The following is a 14,008-nucleotide window of genomic DNA, read 5'->3' as shown; positions in this document are numbered from 1 at the left end:
TACAAGCAGTAGGGATAACCCTACCATGGAGAGAGGATTGGGGAACAAACCCATTCAAAAATGTGGAGGAGGTTCACAAAGAGTGGACTGCAGCTGGAGTCAGTATTTCAAGAACCACCATGCACGGACGTATGTAAGACGTAGTTTCAGCTGTCGCATTCCTTGTGTCCAGCCACCCCTGAACCTGGGACAGCATCAGAAGCATCTCACCTGGGCTAAAGACTAAACGGACTGGACTGCTGCTGAGTGGCTAATGTTATGTTCTCTAATGAAAATAAGTTTTGTATTTCCTTTGTCTGAAGGTCCCAGGGTCTGGAGGAAGAGAGGAGATGAACAGAATCCATGTTGCTTGAGGTCCAGTGTAAAGTTTCCACAGTCAGTGATGGTGTGGGGTGCCTTGTCATCTGCTGGTGTTGTCCATTGTATTTTCTGAGGTCCAAGGTCAATGTGGCCGTCTACCAGGAAGTTTTAGAGCACTTAATGCCTTTTTTGGATTATTTAGGTTTTATTTGTCCACATCTTCTTTTTAAGAATCCCTCCTGATCTTTCAAGTCCCTTCTTCATTGTTAGAGGTCTGCAAAAATTAGCTCTCTCTACTGCATTTACGAGTCTATCGCAGTACACGTCTCTGAATGTAGAAGTTTTACTTTTATTAGGGTTCCAAGCCTAAATGGCAGGGAACCCTATTGTTTTTGTGCAGATTTTTCATTATTATTATTCTTCTCCGCAAAATCCATGTGGGCGCAAGAGCCAGAAAATGCCAGGAAAAATCTAACATGGCAGTCTGATAGAAAATCCTGACTGCTACTCAGATTCAAAAATTCACACCTAGAAAACCCTAGGTAGCGCCATTGTGAAGGTCAACATGTTTTCGCTAACAACTCCCAAACCATAGGTCTTACCTTCAAAAACTATTTAATGTGCTTGATCCTTGAATGATTCTGCATATTTTTTGTATTGACCACGCCCATTTCCGCCTACCTAGATTTTTTGCTAAATCGCAAAAAACACAAAATCTAGTTTTAATCACTAATCTGTCGTTTTTCATCTAATCAACCTGAACCTTTGTACATATGGTCTATTGATGAAGAGAAGTCGTTGTTATGAAGAAAATTGCGGAAAAATTGGGCTAATGACACAATGTCAAATTCAGTGCATTAGCTAGCACATGTCTTAAATTATGATATCGCCACCAATTTTCAAGATCAAATGATGAGAATCTAGAGTCTTACAAAGTATGATCTGTAAGCCATATGCACCTAATTTTGGTCTGATTCACCAATACGAGGAGCTAAGGAATCAAAAAGTTTGTTCCAGCTAAAAGGCTTGATGAATTTTCACAAAACTTGGCAAAGATGTTTTTCATCGGACCCTTAAGCCATTTATTGAAAACTATTACAAAGTGGGCGTGGCTTATAGGCTTTAAAATTTGTTGCCCTTTGACTCATGAAAAATATATATTCTATACAGAAATTTACAGTTCATATCCGTAATAGTGTCACCTACAAACACAGAATTTGGGCTTTTGGCAGTTTTCTCCAAAAGTCTTCAGTATAGAAACAAATTTTGTTATCCTGGGAGTTACATTTATTTCTGCTAGGATCATTTTTGGTTGAAGAAAAATAGAAACAATCAGGTCCCCATTAATGAACTGATAATAAAAATAATATTTGTTGCTTCTTTCACACATGGTCTTGTCTGTAAATTGTGTTTTTCCATTTATTTATTTTTTGTTACGATAGAAGGGTCTTCAGTTGAAGTGTAAATCTCTCACCCTGAACTGGGAGCTGACTGTGGGTTTGCGCCTGGCTGTTCCCATTTTCTCCTCGTTATTTCTGCTGCCGACCTTCTCAAACAAGTCATAGATAAAGTCCAGTCTGTGTAGAAAATGGAAATAAATAATTAAATTTTAATTGTTTCACTGAGATAAAAGCAGTGTGTGCCAGCTGATGATTATCATAGGAAATAAAACACAACATAAACAAAAAGGTTAGAAAAGATATATGGATATTGAAAAGCCTTTTGAAATATGGTTACAAGCATGTCTTTATTTTTAATTTTATATTAATAAATAAACTGGTTCAAGCCAAAATGGAAAAATTGTGAATTAAATCACAGATTTGCATAATCCAGTATTTAGTGAAACTGAAAGTTTTTATTGACTTAAGTTGACCAATCTAACTTCATACCTGCTGTCTTTAAGCATGTTCAGGATGTCATCTCTGAAAGTGTCTCGGTTCTTCTCCAGGATTCCTCTGGCATCATACAAGACCTGTTCAAAAATGACACATTTCCCAAATTTAAAACGATCATTAAAGGTGCAGGAAGTATCCATGACATCCTGTGGTGAGATTTGGGTACTGCAGTCCATGTATCAAAACAACCAAGTCTGCTCTCGGTGTAGATGTTAGTGCTAGCTTCTTTCTGCCGGCTTGCTCCAGGGAAGGCCTCGGCCTCATGTTAAAAGTGTTACAGCCGAGAGGGCAGAGGGTAGCAGAGTCACTTAATCACAGTTTTATGGCTTAAAGCACCCAGAAATCTCTGTTAGCTTTGGTCAGCTCGTAGCTACATTGGCTCAGAGTTTGAAGGGTTTCAATCATCTGCTCCCACTCTTACAAGCCACTCTCAGCTCCATTTTGTATTTTCAGCGAGTGAAGAGACGCGTGACGCAGCCAAGGTTGCAGTGGTGGGAACCGCCCACTGGGCTACGGGTGGAGAGTTTATCCATTAAAAGTACAATCAATATATATACACCAGACATTGGGCTAAGGCAAAAAGGATGCAGTGTCTTCCTAAGAATAAAAGAAATGACTTCTAGGCCACTCCTTTTACTGGGTTCCATAATTTCCACAACACTGCTGCTGTTAGTGCGCCAGTGTCAAATTACAAATGCAGGTGTAGCCTTGGCAACCCTATGGACTCACACATGATTGGCTCTGGAACAAGCAAGTACGGAGGCAGGACAGATTGTAAACAATGACTCTTCTGCTGTTTCAGTGTAACCTTCCTTTCAACATGATTGAGACATTAGGCTGTTTTGTGATTATTTCACTTTAAAATGATTACACATTGTACCTTTAGTTTGTTCACAAAGTTGCTCGTTTATCCTGGACTCACCTCTCCAGCATAGTGCTTGATCCCAAACTGGTGGTCTACAACTCTGGGCTTCACGTAGTAAGGGTTTGTCTGTGGAAAGCCAACAAGACGCACAAAAATTCAAACAAAACACAAGCACACAATTTTAAAATTTAAGGATTTGCCTGAAAAACAAATCCAGAACAACTCACAGAATGTCTGCTGTGCAGCTTTTCTAGCAGAGTGAAATCTGTCCCTTTGGGGAACCGACTCTCTTCATTCACTAGCGCCAACAAACCTAGTTTCTAAAAGAAGGAAAACAGAAACACGATCAGATCAAAGAGAATGAACCATGATGTCTGCCGACAGAAGACGTTTCCCACCTTCTCTATGAGGTCAAGACACTCTGCGTTGTCCATCCAGTCGATGGCATCCCACTGGACACCTTCCCTGTGAATAAAAACTCCAAAAGTTACAGATCATCATCTTCAGCACTGCTGAAACACTTCGTCATTCTTCCATATTTTAGCCACCTGTTGTACTCCAGCTGCTCCAGAGAGAAGATGTGCTTGTTAAAATACTCCTGAAGCTTCTCGTTGGCATAGTTAATGTTGAACTGCTCGAATCGATTCACCTGCAGGCAAAGAGACACATTCTGCATCTTCAATTCGTGATTGTTATCAATATACAAAAGACAATAAGATTCTGACCTCAAAGTTCTCAAAACCAAATATATCGAGGATGCCTATGGATTTAAAATTTTCTTTTCCTTTGATCTTCTGATTAATCTTGAGGATAATCCAGGAGAAGCACTGGGAATATAACGCCATGGCAACTGAGTCCCGGGAATCAACAGCCTGCAACGCAGAAAAGATAACCAAAGGGAGTGTAAGGGCAGGTGTGTGTGTGTAGGGGGAAAGAGAGCTGAGAGTGTGCATATCTATGCTGACCTGCTCGATAGTGAGAGGAGAACAGATTTCCTCTCCTCTGAGGATTATGGAGCGCTGAGTCAGGACCTCAGATAGCTGGAAGGCATCCAGACCCAACAGCTCACTGGCATCAGTGACCACTGGAAACACAAGCAGAGAGGTCTTAAACTCTGAAATCCCTCCATCTTAGTTTCATGTTTTCACTCATTTTACACGAGCGTCAGTCTGACCTTGCTTAGTAGTGATCTGGGCTCCCCCCGCAGTCATGAACTCAAGGTTGCCGAGCTGTAAAACCCCTGACAGCAGCTTAAACATGTCTCTGATCTCCTCATCCGTAAACTCTAAAACCTTCAGCGCCTCCTGCACCAAAACAAGACCGGTCAACAGATTAGGATCAAAGATTTTACTAAGTTACTTTAGTGAAACACTTTCATCAAACATACCATAACACTGTTATAGAGCTCTTTGTCATTCAGGCTCTTGTCCTTCAGGCATCCTGATTGGCTGAGGTAGTGGTAGGATTCAACATGATCCTCCAGGAAGTAAAGGCCTGTAGGAAGACATGCATCTGAAAATAAGTCATGGAGCAAATTTTATTGTGAAAGCTGCTTCAAACTATAGTTAGTAACTATAATAGCTTGCCTCATGACATACTATGCAACTTTTTCATATTTTAAATACTTTTTTGATCCAGTATGTGCTAAAGCGACTCTTTAGGGGGTTAATGAAATGTCACTTAGATCCCCCACCGCCCTCTGTGGCCAGAATATGGCACTTGCAACTTCAGAGTGGTCTCGTCCCTGTTGGACAATGGCGCTGACATGCCTGGCGCTGGAGGCTGCTTCCAGCATGTTTACTTCATGTTTTAGATTGTAAAAACAGCTGATTTGTTTATTTTAGTGGTGAAACTAATGAAGGCTGAGGAGACATTTCATCAGTTGCATTATGGCAGGGGTGTCAAACTCAAATTCACACAAGGTCAAAATGAACAACTGGGACGAAATCACAGGCCAAACTCAATATATATTTTTTAAGTTACAGCAAATGTGCACATTTTCCGTCATCTACAGATAAGTACTGTTGACATTTTTCATTTGGAAACAAATTTCTTTTTGCAGTAACACTGATTGTGGAAAAACCAAACTACGCACAATCAAGTCAGTTTTAAAGGAAAGACAATTCAGTGGTATTTGTTACTCATATCTCAAATTTTGTACTCTTTTTATTCCTTAAAATGTGCATATATTCAGCATTTTTTAATATTTTGAATCTTTAAAGTATTTCTATTTTATATGTTCTTGTTGTTTACTCTTTATTCTTATTTTTTTACCCTCCTTTTTTGCTCCTGCAATGACTGTAATTGCTGCTGTGACACCAAGGCATTTTCTTTTGCATTTCTAGTTATCTATCTGTAATCTTTCAAGTTCCTGTTTTAAAGTAGGCTAATTCTTTTTTCACAGACCAACAACAAAAACCAAAACATTTTAATTATTTTAAATGAAAATGCAATATTTCACCTATTAACCTTCATGTTTTGGAGCAGAAAAAGTGCATAAAACCAAAAGCTCAGTCTGCTCCACTCTGATTTTCTGTGACGCTCACCTGTTCAAACCAGATACCTGCATCTCCGGGTTTGGTTCTGAGCTGAGGTAGAAGTTCATCAGTGGGACTCCTGTGTTGTTCTATTTCTTTTCATCACTGACAACAGTTCCTCAAATAGGTATGTGCTGCTGAACATGGAGAGCATTTGAGCAGCTTGACCACGCAGTTGGGTCAGTGTGTCAGGGAGGGCGAGGTAAAACTGCAGTAGCCACAGAGACATACTGACTTGAGCGTGTTGCTACACTGGAGTTAAACCATCTCAGTCTGGAAGTTGGTTGGTAAGCTTTCTCTGTCAGCCACAAACAGACTACTGAGCAGTTTAAAATTTACATTTCTGGACTCAAAGTCGGCAAATAGCTGAGTGAACTCGGCGCTGAGTAAGAGGAGAGTTTTCAGTTTGTCCGAGACCGAGGAGGGTAACGCTGATGAAGCCGATACTAGTAGCATGGATGCTAATGACTGTAAACAGAAAGGAGCGGGAGCTTCAACTGACATGCTAACACCACAAAGCGCTATAGTATTTGTAGTCTTTGCGGTAAAATTGGCCGGCGGGCCAGTTTTAATATATATTTGATCTTGCAGGCCAAATGAAAATAGACTGTGGGCCTGAGTTTGTCACCTGTGAATTAAGGTGTTAAAAAGACGAACGCACAGCGAGGAGATAAGTTTCACTTTAGCTTTCAATAACGGACACCAGAGGGTGCTAAAAGCAAGCGAAAACTGCATAGTATCCTTTTAAAATTGTTTTTTATCAACTGACTCTGGGAGCTTTGTAGTTTTAGCTCCTTTAGATCTGAAAGCAGCATTTGTGGACCAAAGCATCTCATCTCATGTCTTGAGCATCAAGTAGGGATTAGGGGTGTCTTTAAAATGTGAACTCTTCATAGTTATTCCAAACTTGGTGAGTAATCATGTTAAATAATCATAATTTGGATTTGCTTTGCATTAGTGATGTGACGTTCACGAATGAATCAAATCTTTTGAACGGGTTTTCAAAGTGAACGATGAGAGCCGAGTCCCTGTAGAGAGCCGTTCATCTTGTCTTCCAGTAACAAATCTCCCTGGAAGTCGGTAAAGCGCACTCGCTCAAACCCCACCCACCGCTGTGACAAACATAGGAGGAACCCCAACCAACCACATGCGCCCTCACGGACACCACAGCAACATGTTGCACCCCCACATCCCCACTCTGTTGGCTTCACTTCGTTCAAAGGAGCCAGTCTTTTGAACGGCTCATTGAGGTAAACGATTGACTAATGAACGGCTCCCATGAAAGAGCCATAAATCCCATCACTTCTTTCCATAATCAAGCATCCTTTGATCTAATTTTCATCATGAAGGTTTTATTTGTACTAAAAATAAAAAACTAATTAGATGAATGTGTGAAGAACACGTGTCTTTCACACATGTGGTACCTGGTACCAACATGTAAAAACATGTTATCCCCATGGCCCAACGGATTCGGTGGGGAACCCCAAGGCTCTGTTTTGGGTCCTCTCCTGTTTTCCCCAACCTAAGCCCTGAGATCCAGAAACTAGAATCTTCTAGAAGTTCCAAAGGCCCGATATAAAAGTCGAGGGGATCTCTGTTTCTAGTTTGTTGCACCTCGATTTTGAAATGAAATTCCTTTATTCTTTATTCTTACATTGTATTAATTATTTTATGTGATTGGTGATATATAAAGAAACCTTACTTCTTACTTTATTGCATGTTATTTTGCATATATCTTTTCTGTAAAGCCACATATGGTGACTGTGGCTTCTCAAGCCATAATATTTATTTTTTATTTCAGGCTTGTTATTATTATTATTATTATTATTATTATTATTATTATTATTCAGGGTAACTTTCTTATTATCTAATTTAGGAAAGCTTTTTTGACATTTAAAATTTATTTTAATTTCATTAAAAGGATATTTTCAGAATATCTTACTTTGTTTTATCTCACTGTAAAAAAGGGATGAAATTCAAAATATGCAAAAATATATATATCTTGAATTTCATGAAAATATGAGGTGTTCGGCCAAAAAGGAAACCAACAGTTGCTATTTTAAACAAATGAAAGCAGCATTTACTTTTATTTTCTTTACTGGCTCCTGCCAGCAGAGCATAGAAGATGTGATAGTTTCTCTCTCCGGGGTTTTGTCGAACCACACGATTCTGCAGAAAAATCAATTAAATTAAAAATAAAACAGATAAATCACCTAAACTAAATTGAAACAATATACAGACACCAGAAAAAATGTACCTTCTCCAGTAGGTCTGAGAATTAAAGTGTTAGGGGAAACAACCATAACATCTTTAAATTATTCATGTATTTACACAAAGGTGACTCAGATGTACTGAACCTAAATGAGGATACAATCAACGACGCAGCCTCCTTGGATATTTCCACACTCAGAAAAGTGAAGCTGGATAAATTTCCCAAAACGACTGGAGTTGTTGTTGTAAACCGTTTTGGCGTTGCCAAACGCCTCCATGATCGGACTGCAAAGAAGCTCCAGTTTAGTTTTGTCATATAAAAACACATTTGTAAACCAAATGAAATATTAGCAAGGTTCATATCTGACATGCGTTTAAACAGACTGAAACACGTCTGTTTGTACCTGCTCTGCACAATGGCCTGCTCCACCCGTGTGCTCCTCTCTGATGGAGGAGTCCCGACTGAGCTCTGGCTCATCACCGACAGAAACTGCAACAGCAGCTTGGTGCTCTCCGTCTTTCCTGCCCCTGATTCCCCGCTGGAGTACACACACACACACACACACACACACACACACACACACACACACACACACACACACACACACACACACACACACACACACACACACACACACACACACACAAAACCCAGATGGATTATAAACACGCTGACTTTCTCTGACATTCTGATTTCTCAGACCAGTCTGGTTTTCTACTGAGCTTCAGAGATATTTCATTATGAGGATGAGACAGAGGTTCAGTGGAAATGAACACATGATGAAATGCTGGAAACAAGAACACAGTAGATACGCCAGCACCATTTAGATTTCAAATAGAGGCTAAATCATCAGGATTTGGTGAATAATTATGGTGCAGCCATTTCTTTTTCACACATAAGTATCATTTCTTTTAATGATACCCTGATTTTTCTGTGATTCGCCATTTGTCATATTAGTTTTAACGTCTGTCTGACCTATAAGAGCTATCTGATAAGATCTGAGGTGATAGAGACATGAAGATGCTGTGTTTAACATTTGATTGAGAATCACCATTATCAAATCTTGCTTTTTTACAAATGCTGAAGTGTGGAGAATTAATTTACAAGCTGTTTTATGCAAGTATCTGGTTTTCTGGCAGATCAAACTTCCAACTACTTTCTGACTTGGGTTGTTAAGGATAAGGATGGATGAAGCTTACCCTCAGGGCCGGCCCAAGGCACACTCTTGTTAAGCGCACCACCGGGGGGGGGGGGGGGGGGGGGGGTCTCAAGAGCACCAAGACAGCATGAAAATTTCTTTTAATAACTTTAAATTATACAAACACAGTTATGTCACACATGGAAAATGAATGATAGATCATCTTTTATAGTGTAATTTGGTTGTATTTTTTAGTAATTACTTGTTTTATATTTTTGTTCCAACTTTTAAGAACAAATGAATTAATGTGTTTACTGTGAATTTATTGTTTTCCTTTATTCAGATGCTACTTTCAAATATTAGAATTATTTTACCACTCTTAAATAACACTGCATTTTGAAATGCTAATTAATTAAAGGGGCATTATGGAATTTTGACAGCCAAAACATGTATATAAATAATAAATTTCTTCTTCATACATTCTCCTGCAATGCCTTGGTCCTGTAGAATGAGCCCTGGCATTTTTACTGTGATTGCCTGTTTTTCTGTAAATCACAGAAAAAGAGAGCTGCTCGGGTCGAGCAGGCTGCTTCATGCGCGTTCACGCATAGCCCGTAGCATTTGCTATCAGTAGCTTTAGCAGCAGAGAGAGAGTGCCAACTCAGTGACTTTGTCGCTGTTCCTAACGCCTAGTGACGAACCTAGCTACATTTCTGAGGACCCACTTTGGTCAGCTTTTATGCTGTTGTAAAGTGCTATATAAAAAATGTTGACTTGACTTGACCCTTAGCTACTTTCTGTAAAACTTTCTTCTAGATATTTCCTGAAAAATTAGCAACAAAATAGCCATTTTCGATGGTGTTTCAGCTGTCATCAAGGATATAAAAGTTACAGATACTGAGAATGCTACTAGAGTGTAGCTGACCTTGTAAGATGCCTGACTCATGTGCAGAAGACCTGGGTACGATTCTGGATGTGAACATAGTTTATTTAGAGTTTCTGTTTTATATTAATGGTATATTTTTTACAGTAAGATGCCCAATTTTTATTTGAGACTCGCCGAACGGCATTGAATTCACAGATAAAAAAGATGTGGGTTCAACTTTCATTTTGGAACAACTTTTCAAGCAAGGGAAGGGAATGATCTGAGCATGCAGGAGGACTGACCCATCATAAACCTTTGTCGGCTGTGCTGAAGAGAAAGGTACAGAACCAAATTATTTAATTAATTAGCTGCACGTTCTCCTGTACTGTGTCCTCCGGGCCACACACACAAACACGGGACTGTCTCAGCTGTTATTTTCGTTAAGGAGTGTGCACGTACAGCATGCGCGCCTCATGCACGAGCCTACTATTAAAGTTGCCGTTACGCTTTTGGCCTGAGGGGGCAATTGCGAGCATAAAAATTCAAAACGCCGTAAAGTCCCTTTAAAGTATTTCTGTTTATTTGATACTATGTAAGCATATTAGCCTTTATAAAACTAGTATGATGTATGCTAATTACAAAAGATGTTAATGAAAGTGGGTATGCCAAACACATAGTTAAGCCTAAGAATTATGAATTGTCTGGTGTTGACTGGTTGGTATGGGAGGCACCAAAGGAAAACCTGCATTGGGTTTCACAAAAGCTTGGGCAGGCCCTGCTTCCCCTTTACTTACATTTTTTCAAAAGTGAAGGCATAACATCCCCATGTTGTATTTCTGGTCTTTGGGATCTAAACTAGGGATGCAATGACACTTTTTTCCAAACCGATACAATACCGATACTTGGGTATGAGTACTCGCCGATACCGATACTTCTACCAAACAAAAAAAATGCAAATGACAAGTTACAGTGAAGCCACTTTCAAGCAACGACATTGGTATCGGTAAACTTTTACCTATCGGCACCAATGCTGGTATCAGTATCGTTATCGGAACCGACACCAGTCTCGTTATCCGTACATCCTCAGTCTCAACTGACAAATGTGTGTTCTGAGCTGTGAACTGACCTGATGAGGACACACTGGCTGTCGTGGCGTTTCCAGATGCAGCGATAACACTCATTGGCTACAGCAAAAATGTGTGGCGGGAGTTCCCCTAGATGGTGCTTAGAGTACAGGTCCACCCTCTCCAGGTCATACAGACCTGAGATCTGCTTGTAGGGGTTGACAGCTGCCAAGATGCTCCCGATGTTGGTCTGGAAAATAAACACAGTAGATACGCCAACATCATTTAGATTTCAATCAGAGGCTAAAGAATCACAGGGGGATCCGTTTTTTATTTGTGCATGTAAAGACAACAGAAATCGGAACTGAATACATTATAGCAATATCTCGCTGTATCACATGTGGGAAATCCTTATGATCAGCGTAAAAAGAAATCCAGATCTGGACATTTCATCTTCTAGATTAGATCAAAGAGGGTGGCAGTAATCTCCTAGAATTCCAGGATTTTCCAAATGTCATCTAACAAAAGATTAATGAATTAATAAATGAATCCCTTTTTTTAACTGCAGACAGATTCTCATCCATCAATGGGAAGTGATGAATTGATGCAACAAAACGCATCACTTCCATTTATTAGATTAGTCTCTTGTGGGTTTTAAACAAATTCTAAGTACAGTTTCTATAGTTGATTTTATAATAAATAAAAGAAAAAAGTATTCATATTCATGCCACAAGGCATTTATTATAAATTTTTTAAATTTAAGTCATTAACTACATTTCACACTTACATAAATGTTGTCGTTCTGGTAGCGCTGGTAAAGATTGTGCATGATAGCAGCCTCGTGCAGATCTGCCAGCGCTGACATATCCTCCACCCCATCGATACTGGACTGGTGCATGACGCTCACTCGCTCCCTGGTGACCTCGGCCTGCTGCAGGTACAACACCTGAGCACAACCAGATGAAACAAATGTCACTTTAAGATGTTTCCAGAACTCCATCATACCCTCCTTGTGTTTGCCTAAGCCTGAAACTGCTGTTCATAATTATTATTGTGACAAGTTGGTGTGTTCACACCAGATACACTGTTGAAAATCCAACTTGCAATTTGTTTGGAGAGTTTAAAGTTTTAAGTCAGTTGAACGTTTTAACTTGCAAAATGTTAAGTTAATACAGAAAAAACAAGCACCTAAAAAGTTGACTGAACTTAAAATTGTATTGCAACTAGTTGCTTTACTTTTTTAAGTTCACTGGACTTTTTTTACAGTGTAGGAAAAGATAGAAAGTTACTCAAGTTTGAATAACTGTGATGAGAAAACTGAGAATTACATCTCCTTTTTTCATCATTCATCGCCATAGTAACACAAGAGTTTTTGCAGGACAAAGAAGGAGAGACAGCAAGATGGAGGGCAAAAACAGAAAAGAGGTGTTAAGGGTCTGATATGGCACGACCTGACAGGTGAAAGCAGCTTGGTGTGTATTCAGGTCAAGCGCGCACGCACGCACACACGCACGCACACACACACACACTCACAGCACACGCGCGCGCGCGCGCACACACACACACACACACACACACACACACACACACACACACACACACACACACACACACACAAACACAGATTACACGCTGCTGCTATGATACTGATGTACTGGTGTGCAGGAAAGAATTGTCATTCTGTCATTCAGTGAACAGAAACCTGTTATTTAGGGTAGTTGTTAATATCTCAAAGTTGATGTGTGTGTGTGTGTGTGTGTGTGTGTGTGTGTGTGTGTGTGTGTGTGTGTGTGTGTTACTGCAACAGATGTGGTAGAAGTCTACAGAGAAAGACAGAAGGGTGTGCTGCAGGCTCTAAAACTGTTCTAAAGTTAATCTATCTGACTCCAGTTTTGTTGCTCAGAGCTGCTGCATGCAGACGGCATGGAAACCCAAAACGGAGTAATCTCCAGCCAGCTGTCTACCAGTGGGATGTTATTTACGCCTCATGAGTGCAATATGCTGCCGTTTGCTCAGTCTTTTCCTTCTCCTAAATGTCAAAGCATCTTGGGTACAGATGATGCTGTAGCCCATGACATCATTAACCTTGATCACTCAGCTGTGATGAAACGACCTAATTATCTCCCTGTCTTCCATCAGAAGGACATAACTCATAGAGGCTTACATCAGCACCTAACAGCTCAGTATCTCTGTGAACTCTGACCCTCGACCATCACATCACTGAAACACATCAATATTACCAAAGTGGGCGTCACATGCAGGCGTGTTGCAAGATTTTCAAAAGTGTGGGGGATGTTGTCTGTGCCTAAAATAATTTCATGTTATTCATCTTGTTAGTTTAATTTCCATAATAGCGGAGCAGGTGTGAATTTTAGACGTGTCACGCATGTCTCTGTTTTAAACATTTTTAAAGTGTTCAGAATACAAATCCAGGCTCTGTCTCATTAGATTGGTGTAACTAAAGTTTGTACTGAATGAAACTTTACATTAAACCATGTTGAAAAGAAAAGGATCCGATTAAATCGTTTCCCCCTCATTTACAGTCAGGAGTACAGTGCAGTGCGCACAGCTCTGGGGTTAATCAAGTTTAATTGTTTCTCTTTGCAACAATCTTCACAAGAAGGCAAAACAGTTAAATGGCAGGTTACAGATGTTTCCATTTGACTGTTTATTTTGACAGATAAACTCAAGGATGTTGGTTGTTTTGAAAGAATTACCCCAACGCGCACTGATGCACACACAGATGAGCTGACATTTTAATCGTTACGCACATCGCCGAGGTAACTAAATCAATCCAGAAAAGATTCCCATCAGAACATAAGAGCTTTATACTGGACACTGTGCTCAGTGCGGATCGGAGCGCACACGGTGGACAGTGAGCTGAAGATCTGTAGAGGGGTTCGCAGCGCAGAACCACGGCGCATGCGGTAAGATTTCCTCCCACTGAAGCGGTCTGGAAAGCCGGTCTCTCTGAGGGATGTGTCACTTGGAAAAATGTTCGCTGATTATGAAACTTTGGCTGAACAGCGCTTGTTCCCGTCTCCAATATGGAGACGCATGACGCATCCAGTCTGAGGCAGAACAGCCTCTTCAGCTCAGAAAGCTCCTGTAGAGACATTTGATCACGCACAA

At 40.2% G+C, this 14,008-nt stretch overlaps 1 protein-coding gene across 3 annotated transcripts in view; it reads right to left on the bottom strand.

The window, feature by feature from the left end:
* The window catches only part of LOC107392143 (unconventional myosin-X), a 54,887-nt gene that overhangs the window by 20,702 nt on the left and 20,177 nt on the right, over positions 1-14,008 (bottom strand). For all 3 annotated transcript variants that reach the window (XM_015969752.3, XM_015969753.3, XM_015969754.3), the window contains exons 3-18: positions 11,664-11,822; positions 10,939-11,126; positions 8,213-8,347; positions 7,969-8,093; positions 7,855-7,868; positions 7,682-7,766; positions 4,448-4,554; positions 4,235-4,364; positions 4,026-4,144; positions 3,786-3,932; positions 3,609-3,709; positions 3,459-3,525; positions 3,288-3,380; positions 3,118-3,186; positions 2,190-2,272; positions 1,775-1,877 (exon numbers count right to left, since the gene is read on the bottom strand). In XM_015969752.3, coding sequence (XP_015825238.3) covers positions 1,775-1,877; positions 2,190-2,272; positions 3,118-3,186; positions 3,288-3,380; positions 3,459-3,525; positions 3,609-3,709; positions 3,786-3,932; positions 4,026-4,144; positions 4,235-4,364; positions 4,448-4,554; positions 7,682-7,766; positions 7,855-7,868; positions 7,969-8,093; positions 8,213-8,347; positions 10,939-11,126; positions 11,664-11,822 — 1,725 coding nt within the window. The remainder of the gene's footprint in view (positions 1-1,774; positions 1,878-2,189; positions 2,273-3,117; positions 3,187-3,287; positions 3,381-3,458; positions 3,526-3,608; positions 3,710-3,785; positions 3,933-4,025; positions 4,145-4,234; positions 4,365-4,447; positions 4,555-7,681; positions 7,767-7,854; positions 7,869-7,968; positions 8,094-8,212; positions 8,348-10,938; positions 11,127-11,663; positions 11,823-14,008) is intronic.

Source organism: Nothobranchius furzeri, chromosome 18 (assembly GCF_043380555.1).
Source record: "Nothobranchius furzeri strain GRZ-AD chromosome 18, NfurGRZ-RIMD1, whole genome shotgun sequence".
Taxonomy (NCBI): Eukaryota; Metazoa; Chordata; class Actinopteri; order Cyprinodontiformes; family Nothobranchiidae; genus Nothobranchius; species Nothobranchius furzeri.
The sequence above is the reverse complement of the archived record's forward strand: the minus strand, read 5'-3'. Positions and strand labels throughout refer to the sequence as shown.